Here is a 21,515-nt window from a genome sequence, read left to right as displayed (position 1 = left end):
TGGCGCCAGCTGGAGGCGCTCCACAACGTGCTGCTCGACTCGTGCCCGGTGCCCACGTGATACTGCCACGTGGCAGAGTTTGTGACTCGTGTGACATCCCAAAAGATATTTAAAAGTTAAAGTTTCGATCGATATAATGATCCCTTAGACAGTTTTTAATGGAAGATTTTTTTTGGAAAACAATTAATTTCTAATACTGAACAGGAAAACTACAAAAAATATAACTGTGTGCCTTATTAAGTCGTGCCATACGTTTGAAATGGTTTGAAGTTTGAATGACTTCGGAGGAGCATTTATTTAAACTAAAATAGTGTATATTGTAAAAACTCTCTGTGTTATAAGTACAAATCTATAGATATTTGTATTAATTCTTACAGTAAAACTAAAAGCTGATTTTAAAACAGAAAAATATAATGAAGACGATTAATTATTTTTTTAAATGATGCGTTTTAAACCAGAACTTGTCACGTATGCTATGACAAGGAGTTTCTTTCTGTAGAATTACATAGTTTTATTCCAGTCAAATAGACTAGTCCATTATGAAAAAAAAAATATAGTGTAACCAAGAATATAAAAATCGTCTGTACACAACGCTGCAATCGTATATCCATTACATCTTTATAATAGACGTCAAGGAGTTTGTTCCATATTTTTCAGCAGATTGCAAAGATTTTTATATTTCAAATCAAGTCATAGATAAAGAAATAGAGCTGTATTATCTATATATTAGCTCTCAGAGGCTAAACTAGAGGCTAATTGTAAATAACTCGTTATATAAAACTCATCACATAAGTGTCGACAACACACAATACTCATGTACATAAACTACTTAATTTTTGAGCAGCAGTATTCTTAAAGTTTATAACTTGTAAATAGGTTTGTTTTATGTCTTAAGTTAAATGTTATGTTTATTTAAAATATGTCTAGAAACACTGATAAGGATTGTCTATTAATTTTTTTAACAAAGAGACCAGTGACTAAATAGATTTTAGTCCCCTTTCTATCTTGTAAGAAAAGGATGAGAAGGGAAATTGTATTTGACGGAGGTGGGTATATAGAAAAGGGAACCCTATCTTATCTGTTCGTTCCTTTGTCGATAAACTGTAGCTTTGGCCAGCGGTCGCTTCGCTATTTTTGCGAATTCAGGCGATCGTTTGCCACTTTATGGTTTACAAAAACCTAAGAGTAAAATTATTTTGTAAAACACTATTGACTCAAAGCAAGTTCGTAACTGTTTTCGATTACGGGTTGGCATTTTTTTTTTTACTTTTTTTATGAATTTCAAAAAATCTCGTATAACAACAACGTAACAACGATAAGGTTGTTTGTATGTAGACTGCAGCTTTAATAGTTAAATGAAGTGTCAAATATAATAAATAAATATAGCCCATATCTGCCAAAATGTCGACCAATTTTCTTATGATTATGACGTCATTGTTTGAGGAAAACCATTTTTATTCACTAAAGTATGTTTCTATATATGAATAAAATTGCTTTATGTAATTTTTTACATTTATGTCGTGTTCAATAGTTTTATTCATGTAAATATATGATAAGTATAGTTTTTGTACATAAATAAAAGGTATTTATTGTAAAATTACGAAATAAAAGCCGTGTAGCAATAAAAAACATTTATTTCATTTATTCCATACAATTACATCACAAAATAACGTAAGCACTCTATCAGCGAACATTGAAAAATAGAATATTCCACATTTCACTTAAAATCAAATAAATGGATACATTACAAAAAAAAAAATATTACATTTGTTCGCAATAGAGTGCTTAAATATTTTTTTCTCTCCTAACATATCTTGATGGTTTTCCGACAAGACATAATTCCAATCCATATATTGGAACAAAACGACAGAACTTTGAAAGTTGAAATAAATCGAGAGACTTACAGAATAAATAAACCGTGAATTAAGGCCATTAAGGGATTTTTTGCAATTTTTTATTGTTTTTTGTACGTTTTTCCAATGGAACCTCACGGTGAAACATGTTACAAGACACTGCCGTTACTTCTATTGTTATACTTAATTAAAATGGACAGATGCGTGAAATGAAATGAATGACCTCTAAGAACTTTCAATGACAATATTTGAATAAAAAATAATAAAAAAAATTAATTTACCCAACTCATTAAAACTACTAAAAATCACATTTCTACATTTTTAATGAACATTATCTAGATAATTGTTTTTATACATATCGTTGTCTCTTTTACTCCTAAAGAGAATAAGAGAGGTGTATGTTTTTTACAAGTATTTCGATAATGAAAACTCCCAGCTTTAAACACTTTTCGATGCACCTTTTTTAATTTCAGGTTTTTCGCATACAAAAATATCTCCAAAACTATTATGCAAGAAAATAAAAAAAACTCTACTGTGAATTTTTTCAGCCAACTCAAATAAAAGTAAATTTTCAATTTTCTCGAAATTATAATATTTATGTAAAATAAAACATTTAATTAATTCCATTTATTAAAATAAAAATATAACTCGCTTATATTTAGACATACTTTTAATCTGGCAACAAACAAAATGTTGCCATTAAAAAACATAAAATAAAATTGTATTGACTTCTTAGTTGCAACTCGCCGGCGTTTTCAATAATTTAGATTACCACAGATAAAAAAAAATAAAAAAAACATTTTTAAAATCATAGAACTGCGATGAAAAGTCAAAGATGTAATTTACTAAACATGGACATAAAGCAGAATAATTTCTATAAAACATAATTAAGCTCTAGAAATTATAACCCTAATTTTGGTTACTTCATCAGAAAAAATCAAGTGTTTTTAAAGCGGTTTTTTTTTAATTCTTAGAGCTTTAAATTGCTAAGTTCAGTATAAGCTGAATTGTCCACGTTTACCGATGTTCAGTTTAATTTTGAGCAAATGTATTGATGAGGGCAACACTCGTGTGAATGCAACGATATTATATTCATTAGTTATCTATATTACATTGACTACGGCACGGTTTTCACCTTTTACCTGAAACAAATAATACATAGTTTTCAGTACAAAATAGTGTATAAGCATTTACAATATTTTTGTAAGTGATATCTGTGTTATACTATTATCAAATTTAATTCACACAGTATAATTTTAAGTGATGTTTTTCTAAGCATATGAGTCGGTTTTATAAGTTGCCAAGAGATGGCTCTAGTAGTATCAGTTATAAGTTTAATTGTACATTATTATTATCGAGTGTAACTCGCACAATGAGTATTGTTACTAAGTCTAACTCAAATGTTGAGTACTGTTACCGACTGTAACTCAAATGTTGAGTATTGTTACTGAGTGTAGCTCAAATATTAAGCATGGTTACTAAGTGTAACTCAAATGTTGAGTTTTGTTACCAAGTGAACTCAAATGTAGAATATCTTTACTGAGTGTGAGTCAAATGTTGAGTATTATAACCGAATGTAACTGACACGTGGAGTATTATAATCACTCACATGGAGAGGTATCCGCGCGCGGCGGAGCGGCGGCGGCCCTCGAGGTAGGCGATGAGGACGACGACGACGAGCCCTCCCAGCGCGCACCCCACCGCTATCGGCACCGCGTCCGGCAAGTCCGGCGAGCCGCACTCGCGCGCTGACACACACCATCATTACACCATACGTCACACAACAGCAGATGAGAATGAACTCGTCAATCGACGACACTCAGTGAAATTACTATAAACTAATTGCTTGAGACGCGTGTGAAATTAAAAAATAGGAATAAAAATATTACTCAGTGATAACGTAGCTTTTTAATGGTTACCGCCAGTAGTTTTCGAGTTATTCCAATACAATACGAAAATACAAATCTTTCCCCTTTATAATATTAGTACACATTAAAACCTTTTAAACATCAAATAGTTAAAAAAAATCTTACTAATATTAAGGCGAAAGGTTGGATAGATGGATGGATTTTTTTTATAGTTTGTAGCTTAATCTGCTGAACGGATCTCGATGAAATTTGGATAGATATAGAAGATATTCTGGAAGAACACATAAACTACTTACTTCCACGCGGTAGGAGTCAAGAGCTAGTTATGTATAAATAAAATAAAAATACTTGGAATATTTTTCGTTCACGATGTTTTAATATTAAATGACTTATCTGGAAGCGAAACAAATCGGTATAACAAACGGGTCAAGGTTATTCGGTAAATCCCGAGGAAGTTGCGGAAATTTGGCAAAACAACATTCTGTAAAACCCTGAACATATAAAATTGGCAATGGAAATGCTTTCAATTATTTATATTGCGTTTGTCATGCTATTGTTATTCTTCACTAAGCAATTTCTTAATCTTAACTAAGATATATCAAGTTCTATAGGATATGCTCAAGTATAGGAATGAGATGTAGTAAAAAAGTAAATGTAAATCTATTTATTTCATTGTCTTTGAAACAGGGGACTAGAGGCGTTTGAGAGCCGGCATCGCCTTGACCGGGCGTCGCTCCGGCTGCGGCGCGGCGCCGGGCACGAGGCAAGGCCCAACATTTAAATGTTTAAACAGTTTTCCAGGTTTTTATAACGTAGCAAACTCACGATATTAAATCACGCGCCTCGCTACTACATATAAGCTGTTTAAAATAATGTAAATTATTTATTTGCTACATATTTTTTATCTAAGCAGAAAAATCTTTTGAAGATAATCTTGCTTTCGGTTGAAAATAAACGTAACTTGACCAAAACCTCTTTAGCCTATGATCTATATCTAGGCTTGGAGGACATATTAAGGAGTTTCTTTTCCCCTAGACTTAGGTCTTATTCGTAGTAATTTTTCGTCTATTTTACAGTTTCGATTCTGTTGGAGACACTTATGACTGACCTGAGCTAAAGCTATTATTGTTGTGCTGGGTTCGGAATGCCTCTTCTTGCAGCTGCGACAGCGTCAGTGTTGCTGCCACGCTGGTCACCTCAGCCGTCAGATTGAGCTGAGTGTCGGCCGCGCAACGGTACGACGTGTTCATCGGCATGGCCCACTCCGCACCGTGCCATACATCCACATGCCCAGACAGTGCTACACCACGGACAGATGCAATTATAACCACTATACACTGCTAGCCTGCTAATGAAGTTCTCTAGTGTAGATTACTCCTACTAAATCTACACCTAACTGTGAGTACAATATAAAATAAATCTAACACTCATATATATTTTAACAAGTAAATCATTGTGAAACAATCTATTAATATTGAATTGTAAACAAATGACTTAATTATTACATTAACTGTATGATAAACAATAAACAAACTAATTGTAAACGCGATAAGTTATCAAGTTGATATTGAAACGTAGAGACTGGTCTTCATGACGTCATAACTACAAGTCAAAACTATACTTTCCTTTCGTAACTCTGTATTTGAATATATCTAGAAATGGATGAATAAACACTAATAAATCTAAACGATTAACCTAGTAAATGTAATCAACACCATTTTCTAATTATCACAGTTAAATGGTCATTAGAAAGTCTTTAAACAGGTTTTAAAGTATAAACAAAAATGCAAATCAAGTATCACTTTTAAAGTAAATATCCAATCACTATACTAGAGGTAGGGAACCTTTTGTTAACTTACAGGAGTTGACGAGTATCTCAGAAGAGATGGTGATGTTTAAACTGTTGAGGAGGTACGTCTTGGTGGTGTCGTTGGCGAGGAAGTGCATCGTGAGGGTGTGGTTTCCATCATCCCAAGCTAGGCTTAAGCTCTGCGAGGTCGTATTGCAACTGCCGTCCACGACGGACGCATTGGATGGTACGTTGAGGAGAGCGTAGCCCAACGATGACGCTGAAATGGAAACCGTACTTGTTAGAACATAGCTTAGATGTCTCACCTGCAAAATTCATAACAGTGGTAGAACCCGCTTTAACATCTTCGCACGAATAGACCGGCTCGCCCGGTGCAATACCACGACCACACAGAAGACAGGCGTGAAGTGGGATGAATTTCGCGTTTCGTCTGATGAGTGTGGTTCCGGAGGCCCAACTTTATTCCCTTTTCCTTTCCATCCTTTTTCTTATAAGAAAAGGCAGGGAAGGGAAAGTGGATTTAACGCTGGAGGAGACGCATAGGAAGGGGAAATATCCTCTTTATGTGCGTAACTTCCGTTGACTAAAGGTAGGCAACGTATCTGCGCTTTTGGGCAAGAGTCGCTTCGCCATCTTGGCGGATTCAGGTGGTCGAATGCTCGTTTGCTACATTATGATATAATAAAATCAGATATCAATTACTTCTGCTAAATAAGTATTATGGCAAAAAACCTGTCTTGTCCGTCTTTTTGACCGACTTCCCAAAATAAGTAGATACTCAATTCGTCTGTATGTTTTATAAGGTACATAAGTGTCATTGAGATAACATAGCTCATATTTTGCATTAGTGACATGACTTGTGGCCACCAAGTTGATAAGCACGATTCATTTTATCAATGTTTTAATTCGATGAAATAATTTCGCAGAAAGAAGTCGAATTGCAAACGCGGAACCAGTCTGCGACGGGCGTCAGATCACGTACGTCCGTGATATTATTGCCGACCAATTCTTACATAACATCATTGTTTATCTGTGGTAATGATTATCATCCAATTACATTTAATTCATGCAAATTAGACAAAGAAACAAGACATACTTTATTTAAAAAAGAATTCATCCAGCCTTAGACTGCTGTTACAGTAGAAAGAAGGAAAACAAGAGTATAGTACTCTGCATTTAATTTGTCACGTTGGGAACAAGAGTACTCGACGTGGCAAATCAAATGCATAAAAACATGCCTAGGAATAATATAACCATTCTGTCAATCTGGCAAAAAATACAGCCATCAGCTGAACATTTTCATTCGATCGTATTACACAAACAAGCCAGTCTGTGCAGATACAAAGCCGTGACTCATGCCACAGACCGACAGCACGCCCCCTTCTCATTGCCCGTTATTGTACATAGAATTTGTTTAAAATATAAATTTATATAAATTTCTATTCGTTCTATATTGTCACATTTATGCTTATGCATGTCATGATAAAATAATGCTTGTTCATCGTTAATATAAATTGTTAGCTTGAGTTATTATAATTTAAACAATATGAAAATTCGTTAATAAATATAGTTTTAAGAATCTATACAAGAATTCAGTAAGATTAAGGATTACAGTTATTTTCTATCCTCTCTTATAATCTTATTACAAGGCTATGTAATTTTATTACCATAGATAATGTAAAAAAATCCTACATTTTCTTTCTATCGTTAGTTATGTAATGTATGTAAGCATTGAATGTTATTTATTAACAGTGCTGTTATCTTAATGATTTTACACATTTATACGTTTCTTACTAAAATTAAAAATACTAATGGATGGACATTTGTTAGTGTTTACAGCCAACTACCTTTCGCTGACTGCGTCTGCGTGGAATTAAAAATAATCAAAAGCAGCGTATATGTTCTTCCAGACTATGGAATGGATGGATTGTGTGAAGGAAGATATGCTTAAGAAAGGAGTGGATTCAGATATGACGGCTGATAGAGATGTATGGAAGAGCAGCACATACTGTGCCGACCCTCCATAAGGGATAAGGGCAAGTGGATGATGATGTTCTTCCAGACTATTCTCTACATCCGTACAAAATTTCATCGAGATCAGTTCAGCGGTCAGGCTACAAACTCTAACAAACTTCCATCCATCTAAACTTTTGCATTTATAATATTAGTATCTGCTTAACGGATCTCGATAAAATTTGCCACAGATATCGATCATAGTCTAGAACACAGGCTCCTTACTAAGGTATGTAATTCCGCACGAACGGAGTCAAAGGCAAACGCTTGTTAATCATATATTAACATACAATTTGATGTTGAACCAAATCAGTTTCCTTGAAAACTTATATTCGAGACATGTTTACTCTATGCCTGTATACACAACGCCATCTTTTAGCCCTATCTTATCACACATGTGGTGTCTGAGACCACTTTGAGCACTGTATTTGCCATACTTTGGTACAAACTTCAATCCATAAGATTATTTTGTATTCCAATGACTTTGGATATAAAACACCACAATATTTTTATATCGGAAAACAAAAAGTGAGGGATAAAAACCTCACAGAGGTTTTACTGTAGATGTCCCTTGTCATCTAAAATATTATATTTCGAAAATCACTCTCGATAATACATCAAACTTGGAATAAACACCTCATCTATCTTACTTATATCATAAATACGAAAGTTTAGATGGATGGAGGGATGTTTGTTAGTTTGTGGCCAAACTGAACGGATCTCGATAAAAGTCATAGATGTCGACCATATCTGGAAGAACATAGGCTACTTATTTTTATTTTTTAATTCTAAGCGGAGTCACGGGCGAAAGCTAGTAAGTTATAAATCTATGATTAATTTTCATCATTCATGAATTATTTAAATCGAGAACTGCGCGACACGAGTCCGTTACGAGGAAAGTAAAATGAGTCCTTTCATAAATTTTCCGGTACGGCTGACCGTTAGCGCAGTCAAATTACTGAGAGAGCTCTGCTGAGTTTTACCGAGAACTCTCAGCAGTCATTCTCATAAACGATCACAATTGTAATACAGCAGAACCTCGATAACTCAAACCTTCAAAAAATTAATGTTCCCTTCCCATCAGAGACCAAAACCTCTATAACATAGACCCTTGATAACTTAAAACCTCTATAACTTAAAATTTGTTGTGTTTCCCTTGGACTTTAACTTATCGAGGTTCTACTGAATTATTTTAAATAGATATTCTCATCCGCAAACGGTGTTTCTCTATGAAAAGCTTTGGACTTAATGTATTACATCAATTTTTCAATGATAGGAAATAAACGTCCCGGCTGTACATGCTAATAACAGCCGCCTTATCGCAGGATGACCCACGCCATACGTGTAACATACAAAGGTACAGTCAGCTTCATAAATATGTAATGGTTTGCGGTTTTAAAAACATGTTTGTGAGTTGTCCGTCTTCCGACGATGAATATACAAGTTTCTGTATTTATGAAGCTGACTGTACACTAATAAATGACAATGAGACGTCACAGTTTAGTTCTGATTAAACATTTTTACACCGTTTAAAATTGGATATCCTTTCTTAGTATTTCTAATGGAAACAATTAATAAGAACGTTTCTGATATTTATAAATTCACACAGGGAAACTACTCCATTATTAGTCACTCGTAATTACGTAAAAACTGTTTGAAATAATCTAGAACTAGCTGCTATTTGCAGCTATTTATCAACCGAGTCATGCAGTATTCGAATGACACAATTCTGAAAGGAGCAAAAAAAATTCCAATTGTCCGTTACTGGGCCATAACAACTGTTACATTTTTTTCCAGAGAAAAATGTTCTTAATCACGTAGAAAAAAACTAGATGAAAAATCGCGTATTTCACAATTTTAAAAGGTCACAATAATGAGTTGTGTAAATCAAGTAAAAAGCTATTAAATCATATCTTCCAGAAGTCATTAAACAATACTGGCCATCTAGAAACAAAAAAACACTAATCTGTACTATTATAATAAAGCGTAAACACACACTTCTTTGTTGCCTAAGATGTCAGCAATTACAGCATATTTTTAAATAATTCTTTTTTCAATAAAAAGTCCTACACTTACGTCACGCTTTAGGCTATATATTTTCACGCCATTAAACTTTCGGGGTAAATATTTTGGATAAAAACCCTAATGTGGGAAAGAGACCATAAGTTGCTGCCAACATCAAGGAAGTGGGGTTGCCATGAAGTCGCACGGGAACAGCTGGTCTAGATATAAAACAATAACAAATAAAGATCTAGACTGGATACTGTATGTAACAACTTCGATAACATATAACACAATGAAATAACTAGAAGTGGCAATCGAGTTTGCAATAGCTGACCAGTATTAAATTAAATAAATAAAAAATCCTTTAGATATTATAACACAGAAGTCTTACTAGTACTAACGCAAGATATCTTAGAAGTTAATTACTTTCGGTAAGAAGATATACTTTACAAGATTAAATGCTAAGAATCGGTTTACTCAAGAGTAAACACAGCTGCCTCGCAAAACTCTAGGCAATTTGTTTGTTATATAAATGGTCGGATTTCGCACAACCAGCGATGCATGAATTAACAAATAAAATAAGACCTGGTGTCCAAACGTAAAATTATACTTGAATGCTTCAAAATATAAAAATAGCGGCAATTTTTTGCCACAACCCTGCATAACCTAATTGCACGAATTACCGCAATTTACAAACCTCTGTCAACTCTGCACCAAAATTACACTCTACTGATATATTTAATTTCAGTTTATTTATCATAGTAATCTATACTTCGGCTGAAGGCTTCGAACAGCAAAGGCATTCGATAGTTGATAAAAAGGCAGGGCTTGTGGTAGCTGGCAATTTATCACGTGGCGTGAAGCCTGAACACTCAATAAGTGTTCAATAGACGGCTATATCTAGGGCTGGCAACTTTATACCACGAACAGCGAAAAAGAATTATTGTCCTTACATTTTTAACTTGACGTAAAAATATAATATTCACCATTAACGAGCAATAACTTATTTAGGACGCACTATGACACAAACCAGATGCCCCAATATCTATGTTAATCCGGAAAATTTATGTCAAATTTGAAGTAAACGCAGCCCTGGGCATACCGTACTGTGTTTATTGCACTTATGAGGTCTATTGTGTTTGCACCCTTTGGAATATATTTGCCTACATTGCTCAGTATAACATCAGAATAATCAATAATATAACATGGAACCTCGGACAACACTACACTACAAAAACCTGTTATGAATTCCTACAACCAATCCCCTCATATATTGATATCCAATAATGTAAACAAAGAAATGCCAATTACTATACTTACATTAAAAACAATGTTTTATGAAGCCCTATACGGACAATTGAATTGACGACCCTATTCAGTCATAAACACGTAAAGCAACAAAATTCCGATCGAAAGAGCCACATAACTTGCAGCTATTTCATAATCGGATTAAACAAATAACAAAGGTTCTTGGTAACTACAAGCAGACGATAGCACTTTCATTGTAATAATCTTTAGTTACAAGAACAAGAATTCTATAAGGCGAATACACCATACCACATACTGTAGATAATAAAATCAAAATTGGAGATATGCCAGTGAGAAATTGAAAGAGGTTAGCGTGGTATGGATATATGCGGCAAGAGGATGGGGATATAAACCAGAAAGTGTTAAGAATAGATGGCTACAAAGGTAGAGGAAGATCGAAGAAAGTATGGATGGATTGTGTGAAAGCGGATAGGCTTAAGGAGGGAGTCGATTCAGATATAACGAGTGATAGATACATACGGAAGAGCAGCACATACTGTGCCGACACTCCGCAGGGACAAGGACAAGTTGATAATGCAGCGATGAAAGCTAAAGATGGACCTTTGGTAATTAAGGTTTCCATCTATTGCTTTGCGTGGTGCATATTTCAGTCTATTGGTTTGACATCAAGGTCATAGGGTAAGTGATTTTCTTTTGTCTCTACGAGTATTTGGCCAAGAAAAATCGCCACTGAGCTAAAAACGTGTCCCGCTGTTGTCACGTTACTTCGATTAGCGTGTTCAACATGTCGACAGCTTGCGACACTTGTGCTTACGTTTAACAAAACAGTGATGCATCTATAATTTGTATTGTTACGATTAAACAATGTTTGTGTTACGTCACAAATTCAGTTTACAAAATAAGATAATCATTAAGACAAGAAATATATGTAAAGAACTACAAGAACTGCTTTCAACTATAAAATTAAACTCGATTTTATTGCAGTAGAATCAATAGAATACATGGGATTGTCTAATCAATACTCGCATATTCCAGAATGCCATTGTAATGTATACCTACGGACTATAAGGTCACTAATAAAACGGTTACTGATAATATGAGTAAATACTTAGATATAGAAATAGATAAGCCATGGTCGAGGTTAAATGGAATCCGATTTATTGGATTTATGGAAAAAAAATACATGCTAAAAAACAAATTTAAAAGTTCACTGAACTGTATTTGGAACAAGTATTTTTTATGTCTCGCTACATATGCGTTCATTTGTTTTAATATCAAGATAATGATTATTTTAAGAACAAATTGTGCCCTCAATTCTGCGAAATTATTAAAGTTGAACGGAATTTTAAAGTATTTTATAATTAGAACCTTTTAGACTTGAAGCCTTCAGAGAATTCTGCCAATATAGGACATTTGTTACTATCAATGACAAGGGCATACGAATCCATCGTTACCTGATGCCGCAGCCAGGGGTCAAAATCGACCTGAAGATCAACATCATGTGCCAATTGCCGTTTAACTTCGATTGTCCTGCAAACCGGTACGTGAATTGAATACATCCGGCGTGTCCGGGCTGTACTCCAGTTTGATCTGTCCAAACTATAAAACGTCTAGTATGCACTTATAAATTTACAGATACCCTATGGTATCTCAATTATTTCGATGACAAAACAACCATTTAATAACGTTAGTTATGAATGTGGAAGTACACCGGTAGAGGCAGACCTAGAAAGAGATGGATTGTGAGAAAGCTGACATGATCAAGGGAGTGGCGATTGAAAAGACGGATGATAGTTATTTGGAGGACGAAAACCCGTTGCGCCCACGGCAGTAGGGAAGGTAAAGATGAATACAGCCATTTTCTTAAAACTGATTACGAGTGAAACCACTGCGCAGTTATACAGAAATCATTGATCGAGGTCGGTCGGAGTCCGTCAAACGATTTGTACGACTTCAACACTTCGTAATCCGAGTATCGACAGCCAGCGATCAGAGTGAACATCACAATATCATTTATAAACAAAATTATTGCACAAACAAGTCTCCACAGTCACGTGGGCAACGTCCAACCTGTTTGAAATGTAAAAATCGTATCGATTATTATTTTTCCGCAGCGATTTTTATCACAACTTCCTCCTTGTTATTTAGATAAGAATTCAAATTAAAAATTTATGATATAAATTGTTATATAGACCACGACTCTAAGAAATGTAGATCTGCCGTCTTTCCAACCCAATCAACAATTACATGCATTCTAAATTTGACAGATTTTAATGTGATTTGAAATAAAAATTAATAAAAACAACAATGTAGTCACGGTAATCAATCTTTAAAAAAAATATAGTTACGAACTTTCGCCCGCGACTCTGTCCGCGAGAAAAAAAACAAAAGTGTGTAAACTTTGTGTTCTTCCAGACTATGGTCTATCTATGGCAAATTTCATTCATTAGATGTTTGTTAGCACACAACTTCAGTATAACTTGACTGAGTCAGTTATAAAAAAAAATTAAGAAGGGTCTAAATCGAAAGCTAATCATTAACAAACTTAAGGATCACAATTACATTTAGGTTATGATGTAAGAAAAATTACAAATGTCACAGAATAATTTGAATAAGAGTAATTTCTTTTACAATATTTAAAAAAAATCTTAGTAAACTTTCAACATACTTTCAGTGACAATCAATTCTTAAAACTTCGTCTTTCAGCAAATTTGTAAACTAAACACTTTCAAGGTCATCCTTTGTACTGGCTTGGCTATTCAATGTCATTGTTTCATTGTTATTTGATTGCAACATATATTGGAATGTATACAATAATACGAATATTATAAATACAAAATAATGTATGGATGTTTGATACTATCATCTCAAAAAAGACTTCTCAGATCTGATCATTTAAAAGAACACATGCTATATATTAAGTTGTAATTCCACACAGATGAAGTCAGATGCTAAAGCTATATTACAAATATATTACAATAAACCCCTTATATACCTTGGAGAAAGAAATGCTAAATTTTGATAGCATAAAACATCAATATATTTTAAATGTTTTCATTTATGCATACAAAATTATTTTAATTGTTCAAATTCATTACTAAGATTCATTATTTATTATATAAAAATATTATAATAGCAAAATCCTATACTATTATTTGGTCGACTGACCGGATAATAAGTTTGATGGTTAACTATCTATGTAGATATATAGGAACGGGAGAAGTAACACAACTATATATGAGTCATTGTGGGGTCCCGGGATGAGCTCCACAAGTCAGAAACTTTGATTATGAAGAAACCGCTGGAGCAGTGATTCTCAAATCTTTTTTTGTTGCGGCATTTAACAATTTCAAAATTTGGCAGCACACAAAGAAAAAGATAAAAATTATTTACTTACTACACCGCTGCATAAATTTATGACAAAAATTTTTAATATATGAAATAAACTAACGTATAGTACAATAATAACTAAAGATTTATTAAGGGATTAACTATAAACTAATAACAAAAATTTGGCGGCACACAAAAGTGCTGCAGCACAGTGGGTAAGAATCACTGCGCTAGAGGTAAAGGAACTTGAAAATTTGAGGTTTCTTGGACTTTCGCTTATCCAGGTTTAATTATGCTTCAATTTAACTGTTACCTGAGGTAGTTGAAGTGATCAAGTGTAATAGGGAATTAATGTTTTAATTCATAGGTTAGTTTTTTAAGTAAATACTATGGATATCCACTTATAGGACACCAAGCTTATAGTGATATGTATGTCACAAATGACCCAACAGCAAACTTGTTTTGATATTTTCTTGAAAATTTCAGAATTGTTATAATATGTTAAGTAAAACTTCATGTTTGTAAATTACTTTTTAGTAAAACAAATAGGGCTACTTACTGTTATTCTTGGGATATGTAATATTGAGCTGAGCAGCAAACTGGACAAGGATGCATGTGACATTAGTTTTCTTGTCTGTGTAGAACCAGGTGCCCTGTGTGGGCCGGGGCAGCGGGCCAGGGGCAGGTGTCGGCTTTGGCTCAGGAGCAGGAGTCACAGTGGTAGTAGGCACTGTAGTGGTGTTTGGAGCTGGTTCTGTTGTAGTTGTGGGTGCAGGAGTTGAAGTTGTGGTAGTAGAGCTAGTAGTGCTCGTAGTCGAAGCCGCCGTAGTTTCAGGTTGAGGACTAGATTGCTGGGGCTCTTTTGATGGCCCTATCACATCTACCGGAGGTGCAGCATCTGATACACTCTCTATAGATGGTGAGATCGCCGGTAGATTGATTAGTTCAGGTTTCTTTGTCGTTACGCCTCCTTGACCTGCGAGAAAAGTGGGTATAATTGATCTTATTGGAATATGCTTTGATATAACAAAGTATTTGAACTTTCGACATCGAATGCGCTACATTCACAGATGTTAGCGCTCGCATAAAACGCAAAAACAAAGCGACTCAGAATACGTAACGCGATAAAAGTAACAAAGAACTTGCAACACGACATGTCGAGAGTCACTTACCTATTATTATAGAACTGCAAGTTACCGCTAAGAAAATATACACTTTCAGATAACCCATTTTTCACAAAAAAACTTAAGCAACTTTTCAAGGATAAAACGTTAGAAACGAGGTATATTAAAGAACAATTTCACAAGTGAACAGCAATTGCGGATTTTATTTTAATCCGATGCTTTCGGCTGAATGAGAAATGTCAATTTCGTTTCTTGATTATTCGACAGCTGACCAGTGTTGCAAGCAAAAACAAATGAAGTCCTACTGAAACGGTAACTTTTAAGCAGATATCAACAAACTGTTTCTACTTAATTTGTAATGTTCTTAAGCACTGGTCAAATAATTGTTGAATTCAACATAAAAAAAACTGTCCTGACGATTTTTTATTACATTGAACGGTTTATTGATTTTCAATTTATTTTGATACACTCTGAATAATAAAAAAACATTTCAATTTTAGTAAACTTAAGATTTTAAACTTAAGGTTTTTACTGCTGTGTCATCGGAATTAAAAATGATTTTTTAAAATATATGATTAATTACTAAATGATTTAAATGATTTTGTTATCAAAATAATTCGTAAATTATTAACCTGCTGCGAATTATCTATATATTAACGTAAACGACTTAATTGCTATGTCATTAGTCTAAATATCTAAAAAACAAAACTTACCACTTACCACTCAGTATCAAAATAACTTTTGTTTTGATAAAACGCAGCAACTAGCAACATTGGTTTGCAAGAAAATTGAAAAATTCCTGTGTCTCTGTCTTACCAACGACAATATAAATTTGCCAAACAAGAACTTCCATAACCTTGACATTATTTTAAAAACATTATAACTACTTCACTTTTTATTTTGGCGGCAAATTTAAAACTCACTTCTTTCGGCCATTTCGGTAAGTTTTTTGATGCGGAAATTTAAAGTAATTTATTCATTACAAGTGATATTTACTATTTTACTAACTCGTAGATTTGACTATTTTATCATATATTTTATATTAGGAAGATGGGGTTTTCCAATAGGTATTTCAAAGTTTACCTAAAATAATACGAGTAGATCCATCTGGTCATGTTGAAATTATAGTTACTTAATAACAGAATAACAATTGAAACACCCTATATTACTATTAAAGTTTTATTTAAAAAATCACACCAACATTACATAAAGTATCTTAATATTTAAACAATTATATACCCATTAATATTTAGTTCTTGAAAAATGTAAACAGTTATCTTAAATGTTTAGAAGATGGATGTAATAATCAATTATTTGACACAACAATATTTCATAAGTTTCACCATGACATTAAAAAATAACACCGGAAGTCATTTTTCGTCACGAAAGTAATCAAGGTGTAGTAGATTTGAACATTTATAACCTCTAAAAACCATAGAGTTTCCGGTCAATAGAAAGTATAACTACACTTCTCGATCATAAAATTGTAGATTCAACACTTATTCCTATCCAAGCAAAGGATCTTATGCTATAGAAAACACTGTTTATGTCATGATCCGTAGATGATAAGATCCATAGATGTTAAGCGTAAAACAAGATAAGACCAAAAAATATCGCCTTTTGTCAATTTCTTGACGCTAGGTTCACACTTGTCCATTACAGTTGGACAGTAGTGCTTAATAAATGCAATGGCATTTGACTGGCAGAGTGAGTAGTAATCACAAAACATATATCTACTTAATAAATAGTATTAGAACACTTAAAAATGTATTTTTATTCGACGTATATCTCAAAGCGTGCGCGGCCGATGTGGCGTGAGCGGTCGTACAGAATATCGCGGGTCCATATCCTGCACTCCACGTTGATCAGAACACCACCTGAATGAAATAAAGATGGTTTTATATCCTAAATTATAAAATAGATGAAGTAATAGTTAAAATGATTACGTCGTGGGTTCTCAAAGAGAAGCGCGATGAGAGGTCCGGGCAAAGGGTCAGGTTGTGCTCGAGCGGAATGTGGTATGCGGTCGGCGGTATGCAGGCGCGAGGTGGGGAAGCCGGGTGGCAGGCCCGCAGGGATGTACTGCAGCGGCCCAATGTTCTCCTGATCCGAGCTGAACTCGCCACCGCACGAGACCCAAACATAGTCACCGTACACATGAGCAGGGCGTTGCATCTACAAAGAAAGAAAATCTAGCATTGAAGATTCACTTGATGTGGACTACTGCACTATTTGTGCTGATATTTTGTTACTTAGATATGAATGTTCACTAACCATGATCTGCTTAATGTTGTTGGGCATGTCAGGAGGCAGGGCTAGCGGCAGCGACACGTTGTACGGCTCCGGCACCCAGTAGTGGATCTGAGGACATAATGAGACATTACAATTTCGAAATGCGAAAATTTTTATAAACAGATTTCATCTTATGCTTTCCTCTTTTATTACAGTATCGCAATGTAATCGAAAGATGTTTCGTCTGTGGTAAAGTGAATAAGAATTGAGTACACTTACATGCGACAGTCTGAGGAAGACGCAGGGCGTGCCATCGCGGTAACCGTAGAAGTTGTCAGCGATGCAGGGCGCCCAGACGGAAAGCGCGCGCTCGCAATTAGGGCTGGGCACGCGCTGATCGTGGCGCAACGTCGAGCATGGAGCGCGTGGTGGCTCCTCAGGCACGTTAGTTTCATACGCTGCACAAAGTAAATATTAAAACCTTTTGTATCGATGTTTCACATTGAAATCATTCCACAGTTGCTTACCACGGAGGAAATCATTGATGCGGTTGTACCAGGGGTGCCAGCTACCGGGGTCGTTGACGCGGAATTGAATGAGAGGTTGCTCGCGGTTGTACTCGTCTGATCGAGGCCATACCTCCAACTCTGCTCATAAACAACATTATTAGAAGAGATCGAGTCATTGAAAGCTATTTGACCCTTGATAACAAACTACGAAATTTTAAGCAATACCTAGTTAGCTTTTTTGGTAATAAAAAGAAAGGGGAGAGTAAAATGGTTGTGTTCGGAAGATGCCTGCGAGGTAATGGTTTTCGGATAATGTTAGATTTTTATATCTCTTGTGTCGTAAATCGGTTTTGAGAATGACACGAATTCACCCAATAGGTCGTTTAATATATCAAGCACATAAATTCCCTTGTGAACGTAAAGTATTTTTAATTAACTTTTGCTTTTTATTCTCGCCGCTTTTCTATTGCTAGGTGATAACTTACCAACGTATCGGAACGGCAAAATAAGACCAAACACCAAGCCGATTATTGCTCCTGCGAAATTAATTACATCATTAAAGACCTGTAGTACACTAAAAGAAAATTGGAACCGAAGCGAAGCGAAGCGTGTAGGCTCGAAAATTGAACGTAGAATTAGGTGCGCTTTGTGCCCGGTTCATTGGCGCCAGTTAGTGTTTACATTATGCCTGATGACATTCCAGTTAAAAGCCAACTGTACTGGCCGGGTGTGAACCACGCATTAGATAAGATTTGTACTGCAAATCCTAGCTGTCAAATGGTTCGCCAGGGTCGTATAAAATAGGGTTCACTTCCGGCTCGCATTTACACAAGTAAACTGTGTAAGGATTCCAATGTAATTTAGATTACGAATTCCTTTTATTTTTTAATCTGTATAAAAGCTCTTTGCAGTACAATATTTTCCGTGAACGTCGGACATAGTAAGTGCATTAGCCCATTAATATCCTAGCACATTGCTGTGCCGCGGAAAGTCCGCCAGATCCAATAAAAGCGAGGATTAACGAGAACAACGGACTTGTTTGACTGTTGGATAGTGCGTTATTAGCTCGCAACTATATCCTAGTTTTATAAGTACCAGGATACAATACGTGATAAGGATTTCAGCGGGTATTCATTGGAATAGAGGTCATTCACTCTTTAGAGCGGGCGCACACCATCGACTATACAATCGCACAATTGTGCGGTTGTCGATTGTTTTGCAGACCATTCAACTCTTCAGTTGAACAATAAAAATCTAGAAAAATGTGGTACACGCGATAGAAAAATATTACAATTTTGAAATGACGTTTTTAATTTAAATTACTTTTTAAATTAAACGGTTTTATTTACAAAAGGCTACGAGAAAGTTAAGGTAATGTAGTTACTGTGTAGCTTTGTGTTGATGCTACGCCGTAGCAAGTACTGTTTGGTTAAAGTTTCTTTAAGTTAATGGAATGGCGAGTTTAAGATAGTAAAAGTTACTAAACACCAAATATTACTTTTGTATATAAAGAAATTGTAAAAAAAAGCCATTCACACGATGTTCTGATATTAGTACGTAGAAAAAAAAAATATTTACGTGGGTGTTAATTTTTTTTTGAACAACTGATTCTAATTTTGATAACAAATTACACTTCTAAATTGTTTTAATACAAAGATCAAATCAAAACAAAAGCAATTAAAAAAAACTGAAAAAATCATAAAGTTTTTAAAACTTATGTAAATCTGAAAACATCTTACCTATCACCAACAACAATGCAGCAACGCACACTAAGATTTTTATGGTTCTCTTTTCGAAACCCATTTTGGTGTAGCTAAATTCTCTTCTCTGTGGATTTCAAATCCCGAATCCCGGTTCCCTGGTGCCGCGCTGAAGTGCCGCCGGCGACTGCCGCGTCCGCCCCGCTCTCCCGACAGAGAACGGGATCACAAGGCATCGTAAAATCAGAAACGACGTACATTGAAGACTTTGTATGGATTTATTTTTCCTTTGCTTAAAACACTAGCGTATCTCATTTAGTTATCGAAGTTATTTAATTTACTTACTAATATATTGTTTAATAAATAAAGTTAGATTAGAAATGTGAAATATTTTTAAAGAAAATAACAGATTTTTTTTAATGACTGTATCCATAATTTCGCAATAAATCGCTTATGGTTTTGGTAAATCCTTTGTTTAAAAACATATAGTTATTGTCGCTGCCGTTATTTTTGACCGACTTCCCAAAAGAAAGAGGTACTCAATTCGTCTGTATGTTTTTATAAAATAAAACACAGATAATAACTTGTTTCAATCATGCTGTTTGGTCGTTCATTGGGAATTCCTGGATTCATATACATTTTTGTTATTAAAATAGCTTTATGCGCTTCTCTACATTAACTATCCAACACTTATCTATAAATTGTAAAATGTGTTAAATACGGTTAAGTAAATAAACATACTATAATCAATGGAGGTTCCGCAGACGACGAACTGGCGCCTGTGACGTCGCCGCCTTGGCGCCTTGCAGATACTATGCTAACATTTCACCAACCATAGTCTACGTAACACAGCTGTATCATTCCCAATAATAATATTTTTATACACTATCCCTTTATGGGAACAACGATTGTCGATTGTTTCGGAGGAAATTCAACTGTTTAGTTGCACAACTAATAATCGAGTTGTGTGCGCAATTCCATATCAGCTCATAGGAATCAGAGCACGACTAAACAGTTGTGCGACAGTTTTGTCAAAGGTGTGCGCACGCTCTTTAAGGGGAGAGCAACTTCCTCATTAGAGACGCCCCTGAAGCTTAACAACAAATCAACAAATTTCAATAACGTAATATTTGCTCTCATTTTTAACAAATGTTCTAAAAATAAAATTATTTAAATGGTCCTACTGTACTACACTGTACGTTTCAAGCATGGTGCGACATAAAACAGGGGATGTTACCATTGTTACGTAATGGACAACGCCAGTGTTGAGAGACAATGGCATACGAAGTGAGAAGATTCGAAGCTTTAAAAATATTAACAAAACTTCATAAAGATTACATGAAAAGTAATTGTAAACTACTCTTAAGATTATTTCTTTACATCATTGCTTGTTCTCATTAGTTTTAGCAATTCAAAATGTTTTATGTTTAAAATATTAGCAAAAACACTCAGCTCTTGTACTATACTTAATGATCTTTCTAAATGCAATAGCTAATAATCTGAAGTACATATTTAGTGCACTATCCCATGACCTTATTCCGGTCTAAGTGAGCGTAATGTCTCAGACTGTCTGTCGCCGTCCCATTGTTTGTGAGTTTCTTCCATTGTGTTTGTAACGATTACTGTATTTACTCATACGTAAACTTTACTATTGAACTAAATCTTAATTATTTTTATTTTTTTTATATTATTGCAGTGGCTAACGTACACCTGAATTCGCAGAAATGGTAAAGCAACCGCTCCCCATAGATATACGTAGTTGCAGTTGCGTTGTATACCCTTAATCGAAAGAAGAGGAGATGC

General features: G+C 34.8%; 3 protein-coding genes across 3 annotated transcripts in view; 1 reads left to right on the top strand and 2 right to left on the bottom strand.

The window, feature by feature from the left end:
* The window catches only part of LOC106109951, a 5,704-nt gene extending 5,644 nt beyond the window's left edge, over positions 1–60 (top strand). The window contains exon 6 of the mRNA XM_013291609.1: positions 10–60. Coding sequence (XP_013147063.1) covers positions 10–60 — 51 coding nt within the window. The remainder of the gene's footprint in view (positions 1–9) is intronic.
* Positions 61–1,804: 1,744 nt separating this feature from the next.
* On the bottom strand, positions 1,805–15,518 carry LOC106110027 (lysosome-associated membrane glycoprotein 1-like). Its single transcript, XM_013291708.1, has 6 exons — positions 15,320–15,518; positions 14,707–15,123; positions 5,581–5,790; positions 4,830–5,021; positions 3,463–3,601; positions 1,805–2,995 (listed from the first exon to the last, which is right to left on the bottom strand). Exons 1-6 carry the CDS (start codon positions 15,375–15,377, stop codon positions 2,992–2,994), a joined length of 1,020 nt encoding a protein of 339 aa, XP_013147162.1. The 5' UTR covers positions 15,378–15,518; the 3' UTR covers positions 1,805–2,991.
* A 1,526-nt stretch (positions 15,519–17,044) lies between these two features.
* On the bottom strand, positions 17,045–19,815 carry LOC106110003 (sodium/potassium-transporting ATPase subunit beta-2-like). Its single transcript, XM_013291676.1, has 7 exons — positions 19,752–19,815; positions 18,498–18,548; positions 18,031–18,150; positions 17,783–17,961; positions 17,546–17,632; positions 17,218–17,446; positions 17,045–17,148 (listed from the first exon to the last, which is right to left on the bottom strand). The coding sequence occupies exons 1-7, from the start codon at positions 19,813–19,815 to the stop codon at positions 17,045–17,047; spliced, it is 834 nt and encodes a 277-aa protein (XP_013147130.1).
* Positions 19,816–21,515: the final 1,700 nt, after the last annotated feature.

This window comes from Papilio polytes, unplaced genomic scaffold (genome assembly GCF_000836215.1).
Source record: "Papilio polytes unplaced genomic scaffold, Ppol_1.0 DF820956.1, whole genome shotgun sequence".
In the NCBI taxonomy this organism is placed as follows: Eukaryota; Metazoa; Arthropoda; class Insecta; order Lepidoptera; family Papilionidae; genus Papilio; species Papilio polytes.
This window is presented reverse-complemented; position numbering and strand designations above follow the sequence as displayed.

Coding starts and splice junctions, on each gene's coding strand:
- LOC106110003 (XM_013291676.1), bottom strand. CDS start 19,815: ATGGGTTTCGAAAAGAGAACCATAAAAATCTTAGTGTGCGTTGCTGCA. Junction 17,962..18,030: donor CATCAATGATTTCCTCCGTG/GTAAGCAACTGT, acceptor TACTTTGTGCAG/CGTATGAAACTAACGTGCCT. Junction 17,447..17,545: donor ACAACATTAAGCAGATCATG/GTTAGTGAACAT, acceptor CTTTCTTTGTAG/ATGCAACGCCCTGCTCATGT.
- LOC106110027 (XM_013291708.1), bottom strand. CDS start 15,377: ATGGGTTATCTGAAAGTGTATATTTTCTTAGCGGTAACTTGCAGTTCT. Junction 15,124..15,319: donor TTGCAGTTCTATAATAATAG/GTAAGTGACTCT, acceptor CTTTTCTCGCAG/GTCAAGGAGGCGTAACGACA. Junction 3,602..4,829: donor CAATAATAGCTTTAGCTCAG/GTCAGTCATAAG, acceptor GGTGTGTGTCAG/CGCGCGAGTGCGGCTCGCCG.